This window comes from Bombus affinis, chromosome 16 (genome assembly GCF_024516045.1).
Source record: "Bombus affinis isolate iyBomAffi1 chromosome 16, iyBomAffi1.2, whole genome shotgun sequence".
In the NCBI taxonomy this organism is placed as follows: Eukaryota; Metazoa; Arthropoda; class Insecta; order Hymenoptera; family Apidae; genus Bombus; species Bombus affinis.
Genome location: NC_066359.1, coordinates 2,374,814 through 2,397,133, shown reverse-complemented (window position 1 = coordinate 2,397,133; position 22,320 = coordinate 2,374,814). Strand labels below are relative to the sequence as shown.

Here is a 22,320-nt window from a genome sequence, read left to right as displayed (position 1 = left end):
TTATATGACACTATCACACATGTTAATTTATATATGTGGTAACTTAATGGGTCTTAGAGTAAGGACAAGTAATGATGTTTTGGTTTAACAAGTAATATTCAATGCAACGAACTGATTACAATACTGTCGTACGTCTTATTATCATACTCGGCTCTCAACTTCCCGATTCACACTCTCCGGCTCCTCCACTAGCACTCTCCGGCTTCTGCACTCGCTCTCTCTGACTTCTCAACTCACACTGTACGACTTCTAACTGATACCTCCTGGGCTAGCATCCCTTTGTCTTTTCTTAGCCCCACCACGCATGTGTTCCGCGAATAGCCGTGGCCGGGGTCACGTAGGCCTTTTCTACGAAACTATTCACTTGAAAGGACCGACGGCACATTGATGGACCCGACGACGCCTCGACTCTCGCGAAATTGTTTATGGTTCGACCAATATCTTAGGTCTTTTGTCCACGATACTACATATATGAATGAACAATTCCTATAGCGATAATCGAAACAGACGCAAAATCATTAAAATTCTGCCATTTTCGATCAGATGGGAAGTACCTGCAACGTGTTGCTTCTTCGTTGAACCAATATCGGGTGCTGTTCGTGGAAATGCTTCGTTGTTCAGTTATATATACTACAAGCCCGATTTTACAAAGTTCAGTTCTACCGAATTGATAATAAAATGTGAAAACAGCAGTTATAGTACTGTACGTGTGAGCATGCCAGTACAGACGCCCAAAGTTAACTTCATCAAAGACCTCATAAATGTCGGTGACATTCCACTAAACCTACCAACAAAAACGGTCGCCGTTTTGAGGAATTTTGAATACATCGAAATTGAATTCGAAGTTGATACTTCGTCTTTGGTTCATGGATGCACTGTTAGTCCTCTTCACGGAGTATTGGCACCTCGTGGAGTTGCCATCTTCGAGGTAAATATAAAAAAACCTTACGGTTTATTTTAATACTCAATTGGTATCGTATTTCTATCGATTGTAAATGATATTAAGAATCTATAACAATTTAAATTAACATAAGCTTACAAGGATTCATAGTGCAGTCGAAAATATTCGACACGTATTTCTCTTCCGTTATTTACTTTCTAATACTAATTAAGGATAATGTTGTCCTTTCTAAATTTTCCTAACATCATTATAATTTTTATTTCCTGATAGCGCTATAGATTTCTTTTACTTTCTTTTTTTAATTTATAGTAATCCTTTTACCTCTCAGTTTAGGTTTATATCATGTTTATTTATCATTATCTTCCGTAATAATATTCTATTATACTTTATTTATTATCTTATCTAAATAAATGATTAGAAAATTAGTTTTATCATTTTTTCTCTACTACCGCATTTTCTTTTTTCCTTCTGGCTTTCGATAACTAGACCTTCGCAAAATTTGTCCCCCTTTCTCTCTATCACCCTTGGCAGGCTCCTTTTATCTGTCATGAGAATTTTTATATAACTGAGATAATAAGAAATCTTATTTTGTACATTGCAGATTTATTTGACATTTAGCTTATGCTTTCATTTTACTCTGGTGATTCGTGTAACGATACAGAAACACGTAAACGTTCAGTTTAAAATCACAGGCAACGTAACGTTCCCGCAATTAAAATTGCATCCGAACTCCATTAACTTACGGCGAATAAGTGCATCCGCGTATCAACATTGCTTAATCACCGCATCAAATATTGGAACGACTATGTTAAAATTGAGATTTCTACTAAATGAGTATCCAGAATTTCGTATTTCATTATCCTCGCAGAGGCAAGATCCTGGAATAGGTATGTTTAAATTCGAATTTATTGATAATCAATTGCTATGCTATTGCAGTTATTTAGAAAAAGAGATCCTAAAAAAAGATTTTAAAATTGATTCAAGTTAGTTTAATACGTATATTGAAATATAAATATTTTCTCAAATAAAATATCAGATATACGACGAACACCATTTAGCATAATTAATTATAGATCAATTTCAATTAGTTTGATATACATAGTAGTGTGATATTTAATAAAAATTTCACCCAGGCAAGTTTTCTACATTTTTAACAGGCAATAAGGACACTATGCTTGCACCAAACACTAGCCAAGATTTTCATCTTCATTTCGAACCCATCGACTTGGCTAGTTACGCATTTTATCTCCCAATCATCATCAACGATATACTCGGCCCTGCATTAATGACGAGTCACAGATCGTCTAAGCCTTCAGAATATTTGAAACAATTCAAAAATCATTATATCGGCGTACCTAATCTCATTCTGCAAAAATTGCCTGCTACCATCGTGACGATGCCGATTGATTGTACAGTCGCTGGACACTTGATTTTCTTTAACAAACTGGTGTTTCATTTCAACATCCTAACGAACAACGTAAGCGTTCAATTATGGAAACAACAAGGATAATCTTCTCGAAAAAAAAGAAACACTCGTAGTAAATGTTATAATTTTGCTTTGTATATTTTATATATTTCTCTATTCGATATATGCTCTATAAATTTCTGCACTTTTCAATTCTCCGTAAACGCGTGAAAATCTGAAAATGAAAAATTGCAAAATTACCCTAAAAATAATCGCGATCGTTCTATTCGTTATATATAAAATTTCGATTCTAAAGGTGTCAGACGAATTCTGCATAGAAAATCGCGAATCAGTGGAGGAGAAGATCGTTCAAATAGACATCAGCAACTTCTCGATTGCCTCGTGTCCGTTTTCGATTCAATGGTCAGCGGGTGAAAAACCGACTGTTAACTCGGACTGCATTCGATGTACGTTGCAAAAAGGAGAAAGGTCTGGGTTTTTGCTGTCGTTTCAGCCCAAATCTCAAGGAAGTTATTCCGTCGAAGCGCCAATATTCATCCGCAATGAATTGAATGGTCAGATGTTTAATAAATTATGTCTGGTCGGTGAATATCCTGCCAGCACTATCAAGGCGGAATTTTCGGAAATATTCTTCGCTCCTGTGCCGTTAAATACTTCGCTGGAAAAGAAGTTTCGATTGTGTATGCGACACTTCGAGAAAGACGTGGTTATCTTGTCGAACATTATGCCACCTGAATATTCCAGTGGAAAATATACGGAAAACGTACTTCTTATAAATTTTATCGACACAAATATCGTGCCCGCCTCCGAGTAAGTAATTCTTTGAACCACTACAGAAAATGTTGTGATTTTGTGATCGGCAGACTGCGGATTTTTATGCAACTTCATATTTTTATTAACGTGAATAAGGAAATGTAGTTTACATAAACATCTATTTGGCTCGTTAAATATCGCCACCAGTACTTTACTTTGTTATAGGCTGCGTGTCTTAGCTTTTACGTTTATGGTTTAAGGTTAGGTTAGATTTAAGACAATTGATCGTATCCAATGTTGGATAAAATCTTAGTGCAATAGCGGATAACGAATTAAGACAAAGAACGAATCTAATGAACAGGTATTTATCCATCTAACTTATATTCAGGTAAAAATTAATTTAGATTAAGTTCTATATAATCATGTTATATATATATATATATATTTATAAGTTATACTGTATATGTATACATATGTATATAAATACTTTACTATAGTATTTTCCGTGTCTTTGCATTACATGCATTTTGTATATTTGCAATTTTTAGGTAATTTCTCAAAAATGCATAAAAATCCGCAAGAGAGATACTAATAACATTTTGAAAAGTATTATTGAAATAATCAAATGAGAAGTACATATGTGTCTTCTTAAAATTAGACACAATATCGAAATAATCTTTATCGTAAACTGTCTTTTACCAGATACTCAGAACTGGAGGTGAAGATGGTTTTCAAAAGCGAGGTGTCTGTTTCGTTCCGCGTGGTCGTTGAATTCTTTGACAGCGATGGAATAGCTGTCTGCCCTGTAATTGTTCATGCTACATCCGAAAACAGTTTGCTGACCACGCACATGTATATAAGAAACCCGATCATCGATTTTCAATGGTCACTGAGCATCGATAAAAGAGTATCTCGAGCTTCCAAAACGTCTGATAGTTTCACCGACGACGAAGAATACGAAGTAAACTCTTACAGGCCAGTAAGAGAATCTTCCTTTTACAAGAACTCGCGCCGATTATGCGCGTGTTGCGAATACCTCGAACCTGTACACTTTAATTTCAGAGACAAATGTCAGAACCAAGAATAGGCATTCTCACGTATTTCGGTCGAAAGAGTCGAGTATCGATTGAAAAATTGATGGAAGGTAAGCTTAAACTAGCGTTGCACGAATCGCAGGTCCCATACGAAAAAGAGACTCTTAACAACGTCGATAAATTGGGGGAAGATACGAAGAAAGGTCTAGCAGAAATTCCAAACGAAAAATCAAAAGAATCCAGCCCAAGATCCGAATCAAAAGTCGAAGATTTTCAAGAGGCAATGCAGTATCCCTTCTTTCCTTTTGATGGCGAAGGCGAGTGAGTTTCCTTCAGAGTTATATCATGTTTTTCATTTATATATCGTTGATTTGTCTTTTGAGAATCGTTCGACAACACGACTTGGACAGATATCACGACTGGTGATATCGTCAGTGACTATAAAAGTGACGCAAGTCGAATATTTTTCATGCAGAAAATCTCGCATATTAATGTAAAATGATATAACGTAAGATAAACTAAAAACTCAACTTCCTTAAGTTTTAGACTTACACCATTTTCATAATCATCAGTCCAGATATAGGTAAGCGTAAATGTATGCATAGCCGAAGAATTTTCAACATCGATTTATCCCGAAATAAAGCTCCGTACGAAAATACTGTTATTCTACAGTTTCAATTTACCTTTTCATGCAAATTCACTCTTCTTCAAATTGTATCTCTAATTTGAACATATCTTCTGTAAAAGAAATTAAGCATAACAGAAATATTTTATAATTGCCTCAAAACGGCTGTGAATAGTTTCGCTTTTTATCTTTACATGTTATTTCAATTATAGCGAATATGAAATTTATATGAACCAAACACTAAAGGCCGCCGAAGAGTGGATGCACAGTGGGCCTTTCAAGTTTAACTTTTATGCTGACATTTTGTGCATTAAAATGGCACTGTCCAAGTATTATTCAAAGAAACCAACAGACTTTAAAACTGCGACACGGAAAGGCCCGGAATTAGGGTTTGTGAGCGTGCTGGAATCGTTGATAGGGCCGACAATTTATGATTACATTGGACGATTGTGAGTATTATGAAACTAACGATGTAATTCAAATATAACGATATTAATATAATATAATATAACACAATATATTTATAGTTAATTCTTTTCCCGAATTGCCTTTTTCTGTTTTCCATTATTTTAAGTTTGAATTTTATTTTGAGTTTTCTAGTTACATAAAACATCCTGTATATGTACATGTATGTGAATCTATTTTCGTTCCGCAGCAAAGAACTGCCAGGAAAAGATATCGACAGGGTAAATTATATATATAATCTTTACGACAATATTCTTCAGTTCTTGACCAAGTATGGGGCTTACTTGTGCCACGTTCAACCACAATTTTTACTCAATTACGAGGAATACATCGTTCTTCTAGAAAGTTCACGTTCTAAAGTAATTATAACATTAAATTTTCTCATAGAAAAGAATTCGATCCTGAAAGGATTAATTAATATAAGCAGGGAAAGTTCTTCTGTCAAATTCAAAAATAAAAATTCGAAAATTCTAAATTTCCAACGCTTTAAAAGTAAATATATTACAGAAGAGAACATAGGGTTATATAAAACTTTTCATAGTAATATTATTATTATTTATTTTGTTATTACTGGCATTTAGTATTATTATAACTAACTGAATACAAAGTTATCGAGAAATCCTTCTTCTTTTATTCTTCCTTGATTCTCAAGAAATTTATACTCCAGGCCTATACACGAAGATCGGGGATAGAGCTATCGATGCAAGAAAAATTGTCACCGCTAAAGTTCGAATGTCGTAGCAAACAATGCTGGCTAGATGTGATCTTACAAACGTACAAATGTTTCGTATTACCGCTGTTCCCTGAGAACAAAGGTAAAGACGAATCTTCGCCTTCGTTCACCCCGCAATCTTCTAGACGATCTACTATTCAGCAAGCATCTGCAGCGCCATCTATATCGAGGTTCGTTTAAATTTATACATATATTAGACGACGCGACACTTTCAAACAAACTACTGACTACAACTAATTGTCACAAAGTTCAAAATTTACTTTCCCATGTAATTTCTTCTTCCCTTTAATGTGCCTGTCGTTATTAGGCAGCGGATTTTTACGCATTTATGGAAAATTTCGGCGTGGAAAAATTATTGCAGGATGCAGTAGGATCCCTACGCGTAGCATAATTTTTGCTCTAAGAATTGCAAAAGTTAATCGGAAAATCACTCGCTTGAGAAGTACTCGTTTGAATGTTCCAGCTTCCGCAAGCAATACGAAACTCACAATACGATAATTGGAAACATCAGCACAGAAATATCGTTCAAGTCACCTGACAATAATTATTCTTTTGACGAATCGTTCTTATTGAAATGGTTGCATCGGCATTATGAAGAGACACGTAAACAAGAGTGGATGACCGATCGTCGCGTGGTTTTAAATCCCGATGAGAATAATGACGTGGCGGAGGCTCGAAACATCGAGAATTTCGACAGAGATTTATCGGATTCCCTTGTCTTAATTACTGTCACAGCTGCTTACTGTCCTTTTCTTATTGACCAAGACTTGAGTGGAATTTATATCCGTCCACGGAGTTACGAGGAGGTAATACAGCACGCGTACAGTGGCTGACGAAAGCATACGAACACTCTTAGAAGCTTATTACGTATATGTTATGCAAAATATTATTATATACTTGCTAATATTTTACAATATCTATAATATTTTATAATCTTTATAATATTCTCATTAGTAACGAGACACTACCATCGTGATTATACTGGTCAAGTTTGTAACTGATCTGAAAATGTACACAAAGCAAATGTATAAAAGTTACAAAACATTTACTGAAAACATATACTTCGTAAAGATTACCAAAGTATTTGAACAGTCAATTATTCGTTAATAATTATTAAATATTAGTTACTAATTAAAGTATACATATACATATAACTATATTGATAAGTCACAATATTTAACGAGAGGATCTTTAGCGCTAATTGTATAATACGTTTAAAATTATTTTGCGCCGTATACTAACACTTTGCGGACTGGAGAATTTGCATTTTATTTACTTCACGCGGTATCCTATAAAAATGATAACTACTATTAAATAAAATAGTAAAAAAAGCAATAGATGCTATAAAAAGAATGTTACGAATGTGTTTCTAAACTACATACTTGAATAATACGAAACCATCATTAATATATTAGATATAATATTCGTTATATAATATAATATAATAGATATAATAGTATAGACTATAATAGTATAGTATAATAGATAATAGATATAATAGATATATACTATAATATATTAGATATAATAGTCGTTCGAAAAGTTCGTTCCGATTTTTAAGGAATTTAATCAACGTAAAAAATCATATTGGGAAGTTTTTCGCCGAAAAACCTGAGAGGTCCTGGAAGGATGGAAGTTTTGCGGATTCAAGTTGCGTGAAACATGGAGGGAGGTTGTGGAATAAAATCGTACCTATATAATTCAATAAATGTACATCGAATCGAAATGTACATTGGAACGAACTTTCCGAGCGATTTTTTGAATCTTTTCAATCAGAGCTATCTATATGCTTATCAGAGCATACGGCCCTCAAAGTGCTAATTATTCACTAACGATAAGTGTTTGCACAAAATGTCCTGTAACTTCTCTGTACATTTTCGGATTGGTTTCAAGTTTTACTACTACACTCGCGATAGTCTCATTAAAGAATACCGCTGGAATTTCAAAAAGTTTCGTTTAGTGGCTGTGACACGTTCGTAAAAATTACCAATATACGCACTTTATTATCGAAGGCACTGCACAATGCTATTTGCGTGACAAATGCGTGGAAGAAGATACGACTTGGTTTTGTAATTTCACCATTGGAAATCATCTATCCAAACTGCGTTAAAATGTTGATGTTGGTTAGATATTTATTTAACATACTGCCAACGTATACCCCTAGGGCTAAGGTACGCGAACATCTACTTCTGTAAGGATCAAATTTTGGTAGAAATCCGAAGCTTAACAATGTTTGCAGATTAAATTTAGCTGCCCCTTGACCGAGACTGTAACCAGGCAACTAAATTTCACAAATCCAACCGCACACAGCATTGGTTTCTTGCTATTATTTTTTGACAACGATAATGAATTTTTTACGATAATTTCGTCACAACCGATCATCAATCTTAACAGCCACGGTACTGCCATAATAAAGATACAATTCCACGCTAAGAAAATAAAAGAGACTAAAGGTAACTACTTTCCTCTTCGGCATGGAATAGAGTTTGATTAACATTTAGAAGGTTTTAATCATCTTCCCTTTCCTGTATCCTATGTAACTCAAAACTTATTATTCTTAGTGCGAGGAACGTTATTTTAGTTTCGATTTTATCGCAATTACCAGCATCCTTTCTCAACAGCTTATTTACTGTTTTGTGGATCGACGATTGGTCCTCATTTTAGTAAGAATCAAATGTTCATTTTGGAGGGTCAAGCCGACTGTTTAGGAATTGCGAATGAATATACAATATGCAGCAAGCTGTACCAAGCAGTCGAAAGAACTCTAACTATTAATGTACCGTATGAAAATTCGACGGAATACGAAATTTGGGCATCGGAAGAGCGACCAACTAAACCGAGTAAGTATGCTTACTTTCCAGACATTAGTATAATTCGATAATTAAATGATGATTATAAATATTCGAATGTTGCTTGCAGATTAAATTTTAGACATCGAGACTGCGAAGCTTCACAGGATACGGCCGAATAACATGTATAAGCGGAAATAAGGTGATTCCTTATGAAAAAATAAGAACAGGATGTGGAATAAAAGTTTAGTTTTCGAAAAAATCGAATTTGAAAATTTATCAAGTATACTTGAATATGGCTAGTTCCAGACTGGGCAGTGCTATATAATCGACAGGAGGTTGTTCTACGTGTAAAAATAAGTCGAAAATGTAGAATAAAATTTTTCCGTTTGGGGCACCATTTTCGAGGAAATAAAGTTCGAACGTGTTCAGTTAAGAACACGTTTCGTACACGCGATTGATAAATTTTCAAATTTATTTTTCTCGGAAACAATATGTCTTGAGAAAAAATTTTATTCTGCATTTTCGACTTATTTTCACACGTAGAACGACCTCCTGTCGATTATTTAATACTGGGCAATTCGTAATTAGCCATGTTCAAGCATAGTTGATAAATTTTAAAACTCGGTTTTGTCGTAAACTAAACCTTAAATAAACAAATTTTATTTCTGTACATGTTATTCGGCCGCACTCTGTATATAACATGTTACAGAAAAGCTCTTATACAGTATTACGTTATACATGTACAATATATGTATATTTTTCTTTAACATATTACAATTCGAATAATAATTTTTAATATACTTGGATCTAAAGATGCAATTATTTTATAGATACTTTAAAACAGACGCGATGGTCCGAGCTACGTTTAAGAAAGATACCTCGGAGATTATTTTTAAATCAAAATTCAATCGTAGTCAAAGAAGGTACTAAAATAGCTTATCTATCAGTCACAGTGGCGTGTCTCTCGCCTTCCCATCGAAGCTTTTGGATCATTTTTCAATCTAAGATGGGCGACTTTATTATTCAAGTACGTATAAAACGCATTGACGCTATATAGAGACAGTAATTTAATTTAAAGAACAATGTATGATTGCATACGTTGCCAGTGGGTTCTAGGGTCAAGATGAATAAAAGATGTCATATAAACATATGTCACTGGAAGCATCGTTAAAGAATAGTAATAAAAAAGAAAATCAGTATACGAGTTAAGCCGGTATGAGAAATATTTATATCTCACAATAGTCAGAATATATCATAATACTTTTACGACCTATCTCTTTTAAGCTCTCGTTCGTCATTCATTGAAATTGCGGTCGTAAAAAAATATTTGATACCATCTGTCTGTAATAGATGTACATATTCCTGATGTATTTATATTAGGTTGGCCCAAAAGTTTCTTTCGTTTTATAAGGAAATAATAGATGCACAACATTCTTCGTTTTATATTATTTGATCAAATGTCGTGATTTAATGATCTATTTCACTCTATTAAGATAAAGACCACAACATTTAGGAGACTAGGTTCCATGTTTGTATAAAGATGTTGTAAAAGACATGTAGTATCGTGAACAAAAGGTCTAAGATATCGGTCGAACCATAATGTCGCGAGAGCCGAGACGCCGTCGGGTCTGTCACGACCGGCATACTTCAAATCCGATGGACCGATGATGGAGATAGAGATGTGGCGGCCTTGGCGACAATGTATATCGCCGAAGTGCCTAATGAGTCATCTGTATCCTAACGGTCCTTCCACCGAATGTCCTAGAAGTGTGACAACAGTCACGTACGCCTACAGGGTAGTGGGGATATTGAGGGATGACAAACAAAGAAGAAACAGATGTTACCGAAAGTCAAATTGTAAGAGCTTCAGTCTTGGAAAGTCACGGTTGGAGCTCAGAACAAAATCGCAGTCAGTGTAAATTCAGAATACAAGAAATAAATTCTCTTGTGTGTTTTTTTTTTCCCCTTAATTTTTTTCTTTTCGTTCGAGCCCCCTGTTTTTTATTTTACGTGACAGGTCCATCAATGTGTCGTCGGTCCTTCATGTGAATGGTTTCGTAGAAAAGGCCTATGTGACCCTAGCCACGGAACACATGCGTGGTGGGACTAAGAAAAGACAAAGGGATGCTAGTTCAGAGGGTATTAGTTAGTTGGGAAATCGTACAGTGTTAGTTGAGAAGTCAGAGAGAGCGAGTGCAGAAGTCGGAGAGTGTGAGTGGAGGAGCCGGAGAGTGTGAATCGGGAAGTTCAGAGCCGAGTATGATAATAAGACGTACAGTATTGTAAACAGTTCGTTGCATTGAATATTACTTGTTAAACCAAAACATCATTACTTGTCCTTACTCTACAGACATATTAAGTTACTACAGATATGTTTTGTAAAAGAAAGACACTCTCGGGACAACCTAATATTTTGTATAGCAGCAATATATTTTCGTCAACGCTCATCTCGTATATCATTTCTTTTTGCTATAACCGTTTAACGACACGCGCAATAACACATCTGTCACATGACGTGACATCTTATAGAGGTGAACATTTCCAACCGCTTGATTTGAAATATAGATAAATTCACAATGGCAATCATCACTAACCGATAATATCGTCGTCGAATGGGACGAACAAATTGAAAAATGCATTTGCACGGAACAGGACTATTATAATGAAATGTGTCGCTTGAATCTGACCGTGCCAATACCATCGAAAAATAAGCAACTTTGGAGTTGCGTTGCTTACATGTTTCAAAAGACGCTGGATCCGAAAGAACGACTCTTTTGGTCTCGATATTTAGGTACGTACCCAAACTGATGAATCAATTGAGGTTAAGGGTTTTCCATTTTTGCCACCAGCATCAAAGGAAACGTGCTTTGGATAATCTCCAGTATTCTGTTTTTGTTTTTTAACGTCTTGTGATCGTAGCTTTAACAACACTATACACCGTTGCTAATTCTATTATAGTTGTATTATTGTTGTTTCAACCGTTCGCGGAGAGACGCGATCGCGAGATAGCGCGTCAACGAGAGTCGTAAGTTCTCATTACGATTAAACACCACGAACTAATTGATCCTCTATTTCTATTATGAGAATAGAGGCGGTTGGAATGAGCGCATACGAGAAACTACACTTGATTTGCTAACAAAAAGAGTTTAATAACAAATAAAGAATCAACAATCTCAGTCAACAATCAAACGATTAACAATTAATAACAAAAGATGACAATCAAGGTTTTGAGAACGTGTTTGCTTATTACGAGACCTTTCGTACTTCGCAGCTTGAGATAGACTGACTCTTTTGTTCGAAACCACGGATTCTTTCCTTTGTTGCCCTTCGATATCCCTATTACACACGCGTTTATTACGGTCGTTATTTATACGGTCGCCGCGTATGCGTTCTTCCGAGAATTCGGCGAAAGAAACGTAGGAATATCGATGGACATTGGGCATATCGGTATCGCGCTTTAACGGCATAGCTCTTTGTACCGCGAAGCCGTTGGAAAGTTCCGTGGTCGATGCCGCTACAAATTAAAGTTTCTTTGAACAACTTGACTAGAGAGATGATTGGTAAAACGTAACAACTGTCGAGTTTTTTAATTAATTATTTTTATTTGTTTCGATAGTTGCAACACTATTACTTTCACACTAAATTCTTATTTATTCTCATTTCTTATCAGAATTTGCTCGATCGAATAAAGGAAAGAATGCATTACGTACGAGCTAATAAAATATGTATCTAGATATTGGGTGCGGAAAAAGACATCGGTTACTGAGAAACACGAGGGTCATCTAGAAAGTAATACCCGTTTTGAAATAACAACGATACAGATGCATTTGAAAAAGTTTTCTTTATTTGTAATTTTAGTATATATACTAATATTCCATTCTCCCAGAACCTGTCACGTTTTTCGGCGAAAAATTTTTCAATATGGTCTTTCATGTCCACCAAATTCCTTAAAAATCGTAATGAACTTTCCGGACAACCCGATACTTTCTGAACGACCCTCGTATTACGTTCGGATAGTAGAACGTTAGGGTATTCGAATAATTTGTGCTCGGATAAGGGAGAGGGTCTCTGTAGGTACATGTATTTTATTTAATTTAAAGATTAATTAATTTATGTGGTTTCCATTGCATGAAGATACGCAAATTGGATTACGTTTGATTCGATGGTTAATGGGAAATAGTGCGGACTCTGCTGCTATGGAGTTTAGTCATATATTTGATGCGACAGTGACTTATAACGTGATAATATCCGACACATCTGATATTCTCCGATTTCCCAAAACGTTTACCATAAACGGTTAGTACAAAATACAACGAGTTTTTAAACTATTTAAACTATTGTTTAATACGATGACCCGTACTATGCCCGTTATATTTACGTTTGGTCCGATCATTTACTACGGGCTATGCCCGTAGTTGTAGGTTAAAGGGTTAAATACAAAAAATGTATGTTATATGAAAAATTAACTTTCTTCTTTTTAATAAAAGAAGAGGAAAAGGAAATGAAGGATATACAGGGTGTATCATAACACTGGGGCCCACTTCAGGAGGCAGAAAATAAAGAAAATCCGCACAAACGTGTGCCCTATCTGACTCTCGTTTCAAAGTTATAGCCATTTTCGTGTTTCGATAATCTGTAACTGCTTACCTCCATAGAAGGTGCTCGAAATGACACGACTCGGTCTGTATTGTTCGACATACATCTGGAATTTTTGAAAGATCGCAAAATTATTTTGCACGACCATTGTGGGCTTGCATAGAGACCTTCTACGATGATTAGCACTTGCGAATTGCACGAACGTGTCTGTCTGCAATAATAATTCCTTTACATAAACATAAACTTTGTACACTGAGGAGGTAGTTCTCCTTTGCTTTTGTGTTAGAAGGTTGAACTATGTTCGAATGCCTTGAAAATGTTACATTCGATTCTTCAGAAATTATCTTATGAATAAGTTAATAATCAGATGGAATGACTTCGCAGGTTTTCTTATTTAACATTTTTTGCATTTGAGTCGCGATATTGCCTCAGATAAAAATAAAGCTCGACAATTTGTTTCATTACAATATTTTTTTATTTAAATTACACCGTTGATGCATCGAATTTACAATACGTGGCTGGCTATTGTGCGCGCAGTAATATGAGATTCGAAAGAACAATGTGTTTACGACTCTCCTAATAACCTTTAAAACCCTAACTCAGAAGAAGCCCCCTTTACGATCGCGCTACAAACTTTTCCGACGAAGATGTCACGCGAATTTTTGCGTGTTTCGGGCAGAACGCGGTTCATTGAAACTCAAAAGTGACTATAACTTTGAAACAAGGTAGAAGACAGAACACATGTTCGCACGAACATTTTTCGTTATTTTTCTGCCACCTGTCCATTTCTTAAGTGTGTACCACGTGTTATGATACACCCTGTATAAAAATTGTTCATTCAGACGTAAGACCCTCTGCTGACAATGTTCCAATGAAGATACACCCCTCGCCATTCGTAGATCAATTATGCCAAATAACAATGACGTTAGTCTCTGTTAACGGAAATGAACGAAGAGTGTATAAAGTCAGCTTCTTACGCGTATAAGAGTAAGTTATAAACGAATATGACATTTGTAATAGATCATGTTTATTTATTAGATGTCAGAATTATACAGGGTGTGTCAGTATACCGTAGATACATGAGTAATAACAAAGTACGTAATTCTTAAGATTTACTTTATTAGTGCAAAAATTGTTGAAAATGCTGGCCATCGTACTGCATACACAGATATGCTTCCCGAATTAAATTTGGTACGGTAACTTGACCTCCGCGATCACCGGATTTGTCAGTCATTGATTTTTATCTATGGAGTCATATTAAATCAAAAGTTTATTCCGAATGCAATACAAGTGTTCTACGACTAAAAGCGAGAATCATTTTAGCGTTCGAGGAACTAAAAACAAAAAATACGTTGGAAAGCGTGCATGAAAATTTATCTGGGACATCCTGTATTATAGAATTTAAAATTTGTTTATTTCTTTGCGAACACGACTAAAGGTCGTAATCCGTGATAGAAGATAGAAGTGAGAAGAAGATATAAGTATTTTTGTATTATTAGTATTATATTATATTTGGTTTTTTGTATATTATTTTCAGCTATGCAGAGCTTCGTTTTTCTGTTTTCATGTGTCACAGCGCCCTCTCTGCTTCTATTATAATTATTTGACCTTGCATTCGAACGTGAGCCAAAATTTGTCATGGTCTTCCCTAATTTTAGCAAACATGATATATAAATACCGAAAATGAATCAGCAGGAAACGTAAATCTCACTTACTAAATATCTACGTTGGTGCTATACTTTTACCGAAATGAATATATTATACTTCCTTAGTATTGCATATTAAGATCCTTTAATAAGTTTTCTGCACAAAGAGGTCAAATAAAAAACGATGTATTAAAAAACTGAATTTTTAATAAGTTATTTCTCAACTTGCATATTTTATCACTTTAAATTATACATGAGAATGTTTGATGAGTTGTATCTGTAATTAATGACGAACTCAAGTCCGTTCTATAATAAGTAGGTTCAACATTAACTAATTGATGTATTATATAATTATATATAATATACAATATGTTTATAATATTATATATAATATGTATAACATATGCTTTAATTTTTATATATAATAACATCAACTGATTAAATTCGAATTTTCTACGGATATCCATATCTTCTATAGTCTAACCGACTATAGATTATTTTTTCCGCGTCGGCAATCGCTGCAGTCTTATAATATTATCAGGTTACATTGTTATATTATATTTGAAAAGGAAGTTTACTTTCAAGTAGACGCGAATCGAAACAGAACTGTATTTACGAGCTATCGCGGGGAGACGCGGTCGCGAGGAAACGCGTTAACGGGAGTCGTAAATTTCCGTTACGATTGTAATAATCGACACCACGAATAGGTCGATTCCCTTATTTCGGTTAGGATAATAGGGGTGGTTGTTGTAGTATAACACTGCGATTAACAGGGTTATAAAATTTATATTTCCAACACTTAATACACCAATGAGTTACACCGTTACGTATGATATAAAGAGCGTAGACGAAATTTTGAGATGAAGGCCCTCGTGTTGTAATAAAAGTAGCGATTGAACAGACTCTTTGGAATCAACCGAATGAATAGACTCAACAGACTGACAGAATGAACTAGACTGACTCTTTGCTCTCATGCAATTACTCGAGGAGGAAAGCTCGGTATGGGTGTGGTTTTTGAGTGAAGAGAACGGATTCGTTGCACACACTTTTCGTTAGTAAGGTGAGGGTAACGATCTGCTATGTCCATTGGTTAGTCGATTTTAATGAGTGATTAGAGGGGACGGAACCTCCTACCAATGTTGCTAGTTGATGTCGTGTTGTTTAAGGGAAAACCCGGATTTTCCGTTAGGTACATCTCCGCTTTTGCGTTAGGCCACAACCCGCTTTCTTAAGAGCGCATAATAAACCTAAGGACCTTTCTAAAAACCAGTCGAAGACACTTCTAGGATTAGAAAGTCTTTCCGGGCAAACAGATTGACTTAAACCATATGTACGAATAATGACTTTAGAAGTTCGAGTTTATGGTCAGTCAAAGAAGAAATATACGAGTTCAGAAGTAGATATAACACAAGAATCAACAACCACCACAACCCATTAGTCACCCAACTACTTGACACGACGGACCAGATCCGCAGACTAAAAAGAAAATACCCTTTAGATTGAATCATTAGATTCAACTAGAATCAACAATATAAATTATTATAAATCATGTCATTGTACCACGCCAAATGATGTTACTGAAAATTCTCAACGAGAATTGATTGTAAATATTCTAACAAATAAAAAAAAAAAGTTTATGGTAGGTCCTTGGGCTTATTGAGAGTTCGGAAGGCCGGCAAGGTATGAATATATACCGATATATATATACCATACGTAGACCGTTGGCTGTCAAGCAGCGCGGGATGGAGTGCAGATGTCTTGCGCGATATAACAAGAACAAATTCCAAGATTCCTACGAATATTCTGGAAAATAAAAAGATAGCGTTTTAATTATAAGATCAATTACAGAGTGATATAATTTGCAATTGATATTTGTTATGTTATACGTACTTGATTTGATTATCACGGGAGGTGCATAGACCGCCATTTGGTTCGTTTTATCTTTACCTACGGCAAGCGTTTCTCTTTCCTATTCACGAGAAAAATATTTTGCAAGTTCCATCAATCCCAATCGACTTTTATATCAACAATACGTAATTTGTAGATAAGATTTCCTGAAAAATCGTAGAAACCATATCATGAGTTTACGTAATTAGTAAAATTGTATTTAACGTTAGTCAAACATCACGATTATTATAAGACATTTTAAATAGTAATATTTATGATATGAAAGTCAATAAGCTTAATTAGATAATTTTTTTTAGGAATGACCATTATAAATGATTAAAATTTCTTTGTTTACTGGTAATGATTATCGATAGCCTGAATTTCATTTTGGTTACTGATTTTTCATTACTGATAATCGGTATATATTCATTAGCAATATAAAAAGGAATTAATTATAAAACTTATATATTTTCGTAATCGAAAAGCGGTATGAAAATGTATGCAACAAACAATAGAATAAAAGATATTGTTGTATAATACTAATACAAATGTTAATAAAAATATTGTACTACGATATCTTTTATGCCATTATTTTGTTTCAAATATTTTCATACCGTTTTTTTGCGTAATAAAATATATAAATTTTATGATTAAATTCTTTATGTTGTCAATAAATACTAATTTTATCAGTAATGTTAATAACAATTGATAATAGTCGAATGTAACTAGAAAATGCTTTTGTGGTCGATACCGGTTAATGGTAACTAAAAAAAATTCCAGTCATTTATATCGGTTATTGATGATTAAAATTAAATTTCCGTTATCGAGAATGATTATTGGTAGCCAAAAATTCATATGGTAAAATATTCAAATGATAATCAGAACGACTAAACATTAATATTTCTTAATTAACTCATTTTTTGAGAAATCTCTCTGAAATTTATTGGTAACCGGCTTCTATTTAAATAAACATTATATTTAAATAATCTAGATAACTGAAAAACATTAATTTTTAATCGTTCTGACTAAAATCTTTCTACTCTCTGCTTATCGCCAATAAAAAAAAATGCTGAATCGCGTTACTGCAAAATATTTCAAGAACTTGATAGCGATTGATCACGCCATAAATTTTTCAAGCAATCGCATTATTAATATCGACAGTTTAAACGAGGCTATTACGAACGACAGAGTTGATGTAAATATTACGAATTTGATGCGTTTCCACTGACACCTTATAATATATATACTTTTTTAACATATTAGCGATCATTCCATGGAATGTAAAAATTCGAAACGTTGAACTTTCTCTTGTGCGAAGCATTTATGGGAGATTACCGTTTGTGCATCATGAGACGCAACAAGTTATATACTTCCGCAGTGCGGAATTGCAATTCGCTCGTTTCTGAAGTACTACTGGAAATCGCGATACTTCGCGACAGATACAGGTGACACTGCGCAGCTACGTATAACGGCGTGCGGAAAAGAAAAAAGAGAGAGACGCCTGGCAGAATACGAAGCGAGTAAGAATTATTTGTTTCATTTTGCTTAAATACACACTGTTTACACTTGACAAACATACCTAAGCTTTTTAATGTAACAATTTCTATTGCCGTTAAATACACTTGCACTTCACTGACAATGAGACAGAAATTCATAGTTGACTTTTTCTAAAATATTTTATAAACATGCTTTATCACACTTATTCGTCGATTTTCACTTATTCGTCAAGTACGTGACTACAACTATGATAGCACATGTCACGGTCAGCATGTGCGTGATATCTACGTGAGACAATTAGTAAAATAAGCGGAATCACTTTCTTCCTCCTCACCACTCCTGCTAGGTAGGTAGAACTCCTTTCAATAGTACGATAGTTGAATACGCGTCACACTACTTTGATGCACAAATGTGGTCCAAAATTTGACATCATTTATTCAATAAGAAGACGAATTGTACTTTTTAATTGAAGGGTATATGTATATAGAAATGGATAATATGGTTTCATACAGGTTTTCCTATGACGTAAATTATCAGTTATTTTTCTAAGTAAATAAATCACAAATAAATAATTTGTCTTGCTTCCTTGCACGGACCCTCTTCAAGTCGTTTTATTTAAATACAAGTAAAATAGTAAATACAAATTAAATACAAGTAAAGAAGCTGTGGCTTCAGAAATGATTAGGGGTTAAAACGCACGTGACTTGAGACACCCCTGAAAGGGATGGCTTAGGAATGCAAGATAGGTAAGTACGGTTCCAAGTTCATATCAAAATCAACATCCTGCAAAAAGTGAAAGGATTCCAGTGATACATACGTCTCCTCGTGAGCCGAATGCTGCAGAACATCATATCAAAAAATTAAAATTCAATCAGTAAGTAATAAATTGTTATAAAGGACGTACGACTTGTATAATTCAGTTATTATATAATACGTATGATATTTCAAAGACGTTTTGGTTAAAAATATTAGACTATTGTAAGATAAGAAGCTCTAACAAAAATATTCAACAATTATAATATGTTCTTTCACAAAATTGAAAAATATAAAACAATATAACGTTGTAAAGAGATAATCAATAAGGACACGTAGATATACATAATGACAGGAAAATACCGAATGCGTTATTTTCTAACATTTTTAAGATAGGTCATTATTTTTTGAAAAACAGCTTTTTTAAATCTAGGTTTAAGTTTTTCTGTATTTTCTGTTTAACAAAAATTTATTAATATTTATTTGACATTGACATTTATTTGAAAATGTCATTTCTCAAATATCACCCTTTACTCTTATATGAAGCGGAAACTTACTAATCTTTTTCAACTAATAACAATATTTCGTTTAAATATTTACAGTTGTATAAGAATTGATTTATTATTCTGTTATCTTAATGATTGTCAATTTATTTCGATAGTAAGGTGGAAAGATCAATATGCACGTGTGCATGAATATTATTTATTAATATAGTTTAGTAAATATAAGCTTAGTAGCAAACAAAAAGTTCCATAATTCGTTCACTTGTCGCTACATTTTAATGATGGTTCTACACGAATAAGAATTGTTAAAGGCGAAAGCGAAATGAGGTTAGTTTCACTAAGAACACGTGGTAATGACAAGGAAAAGATTGAATTTAAAATTGATGGAAACTGATTACAGAGGGCAGAGACTAACCAGTAAAAAATGATACAATAATATATAAAGCAACAATTCCTGATACCATTCCTGATGCCATTAAATATTTCAAATACAGGGAAAACCACAAGTTCTATATATTTAAGATCTTAATGCAACAATTCTATTAAACAAATTAATTTTTCAAATAGACAATTCAACTGAAGTATTATTATAAATGAACTTGCATCTGTAGAATAAAAAATGAGAAAAGTAGTCAAAGGGAGAAAGTATATGCTAAGTAACAATATACTACAACTAGAAGAAGCTGATGAATATAAAACCAGAATAGGAAAGGATAATAATATAATTCTAAGATAACTAATGATTCGAGGAAACTTGAGAAACGATGTAGAAATATTGTTTCCAAAAAGTCATTGTGGAAAATCAAAATGAAAATACTTATTATACTTATTGATACTTTATAATAATATTTAACAGAAATATCATCAATTGTCTTTCTTTCTTTTCAGCTGACCTGTAACAGAGGCGAAAGGCAATATCTTCTCTATAGTCAGAAGATAGAAAACAGATATCCCAAGATGGGCAATGCCGATTATATGCAGCTTACTATACCTAATTACTCATATGTTTTCAACTTTGAAAAAACTTACTCTTACACAAATTCTCTAACATGGAGCAGAAGCCATTACCCAAATTGTTTCTTATACTGTGGGATCTACGTCGTCCTAATCTTTGGTGGAAAACATTACATGTCAAATAGACCAAAGTTTAACTTAAGAAGCAAACTTGCTTTATGGAGCGCCATGCTTGCGTTATTCTCTATTATGGGATTTCTTAGGACAGCACCAGAAATGTTTCATACGTTAAGGCATCATGGATTTTACTATAGTATTTGTTCACCTAGGTAATTTCATTTCCCCATTTTAATTTTTAAAATATTTTCAGATGAATAACAAGTTTCAAAGTTAATTAAGAAATAATTTTGTATATTTATGTCTTAAATATATTATTCAAATAAAAATTGTTTATTTTCAATTCATTTTATCAGTTTATTTCTTTTTATTAGATTTATCTTATTACTATTATCTTATTAGATACTCTTATTAATATTATCTTATTAGATTTATCTTATATAAATATTCTATATCTCTACTATATTAAAAACTAAATGTTGGGTATTTGTCTATGGTATAGTCTGATAATATTTATATAAATTTTGAGACATATAACACAATATCATTTTATATAACAACAATATTTCTAAAATACTAAAAACGTAATTACATATATTATTATTTTTTCCAGCTACCTTACACAAGACCACGTTTCTGGTTTTTGGACATTCTTATTTATCCTATCAAAAATTGCTGAACTCGGAGATACAATATTTATCGTGTTACGAAAACAACCATTAATCTTTCTGCACTGGTACCATCACACAACAGTTCTTCTTTATTCGTGGTTATGTTATATAGAAACTACAGCAACAGGCAGATGGTATACCGTAATGAATTACTTCGTCCATTCATGGATGTACTCTTATTATGCTTTAAAAGCAATGCAATTCAGCCCACCAAAATGGGTTGCCATGCTTATCACTACGTTACAACTGGTACAAATGGTTGCCGGTTGCGCTGTAACTGCTATGAGTCACTATTACGTAGCAAGTGGACAAGATGATTGCCACGTGCAGCTTTACAACGCCAAGCTTGGTATGCTGATGTACATCAGCTATTTCATTCTCTTCTCTATATTCTTTAAGAATAGTTATTTGTCTGGCAAACGTACGAAAAATGTCGGAAAAAAAGATTATGCTAACGACAAGCTCAAGGCTAATTAAAATGACATTTTTGAAATCTTTCTCCAAGAACGCTTTTCAGTGGCATGTTATGAAAATACCTTCTCACGAGAAACGCTATTCAATTGATTATCATTTTATAGATATAATCATGTGGTTCTTTTATATAATTTGAAAGAATGCACTAAAAAGCTCAAGGAGATATTAAAAAAAAACGTTATTCATAATTAGTTCAGGAGCAGGACTACTTTTATGAAAAACAATCGACGAGCTTCGGTTCGGAATTTAATATGAATTTTTATTAAATTTAATATAACATAATATTGATTGGTGTTCCTCGTCAGAATCTTTTATGAAGACATAGAAACGCGTTTCAAGATAACCTTTCGAAAATTTTGTTCTAGTCATCGTTAGCATAATCTTAAAAATTGGCCATGGTAGAATGCTCAAATAGAATAGAAATGTTAGAAATTCTACGATAATCTTAAATGCTGCGCATACTGAATCTAGCAATAAATTATATGATATCTAA

At 33.8% G+C, this 22,320-nt stretch overlaps 2 protein-coding genes and 1 long non-coding RNA gene across 8 annotated transcripts in view; 2 read left to right on the top strand and 1 right to left on the bottom strand.

Moving 5' to 3' along the window:
• The window catches only part of LOC126925648 (cilia and flagella-associated protein 47-like), a 21,550-nt gene extending 5,948 nt beyond the window's left edge, over window positions 1-15,602 (top strand). The window contains exons 13-30 of the mRNA XM_050741422.1: window positions 544-928; window positions 1,503-1,788; window positions 2,059-2,378; window positions 2,623-3,137; window positions 3,783-4,059; window positions 4,143-4,435; window positions 4,952-5,188; window positions 5,395-5,563; window positions 5,872-6,107; window positions 6,401-6,743; window positions 7,950-8,108; window positions 8,177-8,390; window positions 8,559-8,777; window positions 9,560-9,756; window positions 11,295-11,520; window positions 12,864-13,025; window positions 14,168-14,312; window positions 14,863-15,602. Coding sequence (XP_050597379.1) covers window positions 544-928; window positions 1,503-1,788; window positions 2,059-2,378; window positions 2,623-3,137; window positions 3,783-4,059; window positions 4,143-4,435; window positions 4,952-5,188; window positions 5,395-5,563; window positions 5,872-6,107; window positions 6,401-6,743; window positions 7,950-8,108; window positions 8,177-8,390; window positions 8,559-8,777; window positions 9,560-9,756; window positions 11,295-11,520; window positions 12,864-13,025; window positions 14,168-14,310 — 4,381 coding nt within the window. The 3' untranslated portion in view covers window positions 14,311-14,312; window positions 14,863-15,602. The remainder of the gene's footprint in view (window positions 1-543; window positions 929-1,502; window positions 1,789-2,058; window positions 2,379-2,622; window positions 3,138-3,782; window positions 4,060-4,142; window positions 4,436-4,951; window positions 5,189-5,394; window positions 5,564-5,871; window positions 6,108-6,400; window positions 6,744-7,949; window positions 8,109-8,176; window positions 8,391-8,558; window positions 8,778-9,559; window positions 9,757-11,294; window positions 11,521-12,863; window positions 13,026-14,167; window positions 14,313-14,862) is intronic.
• On the bottom strand, window positions 14,336-18,575 carry LOC126925650 (uncharacterized). Of its 3 annotated transcripts, XR_007714040.1 has the most exons (4): window positions 18,194-18,311; window positions 16,862-17,025; window positions 16,680-16,774; window positions 14,336-14,569 (listed from the first exon to the last, which is right to left on the bottom strand). It is a non-coding gene; the product is annotated as an uncharacterized LOC126925650 (long non-coding RNA). The 3 variants fall into 3 exon arrangements; XR_007714039.1 differs by lacking the exons at window positions 14,336-14,569; window positions 18,194-18,311 and adding an exon at window positions 18,438-18,575 and having other exon boundaries at window positions 15,738-16,774; XR_007714038.1 differs by lacking the exon at window positions 14,336-14,569 and having other exon boundaries at window positions 15,738-16,774.
• On the top strand, window positions 18,240-22,320 carry LOC126925644 (elongation of very long chain fatty acids protein 6-like). 4 transcript variants are annotated; one of them, XM_050741413.1, is made up of 3 exons: window positions 18,240-18,378; window positions 20,500-20,894; window positions 21,296-22,320. In XM_050741413.1, exons 2-3 carry the CDS (start codon window positions 20,569-20,571, stop codon window positions 21,828-21,830), a joined length of 861 nt encoding a protein of 286 aa, XP_050597370.1. In that variant the 5' UTR covers window positions 18,240-18,378; window positions 20,500-20,568; the 3' UTR covers window positions 21,831-22,320. The 4 variants fall into 4 exon arrangements, with proteins under 4 accessions (XP_050597370.1, XP_050597372.1, XP_050597371.1 ...); XM_050741415.1 differs by lacking the exon at window positions 18,240-18,378 and adding an exon at window positions 18,569-18,701; XM_050741414.1 differs by lacking the exon at window positions 18,240-18,378 and adding an exon at window positions 18,964-19,101.

Bases quoted from the DNA above. Each gene is read 5' to 3' on its own strand.
- LOC126925644 (XM_050741413.1), top strand. From the start codon at position 20,569: ATGGGCAATGCCGATTATATGCAGCTTACTATACCTAATTACTCATAT. The intron at 20,895-21,295 runs GTAATTTCATTT...TATTTTTTCCAG, and splicing joins TATAGTATTTGTTCACCTAG to CTACCTTACACAAGACCACG.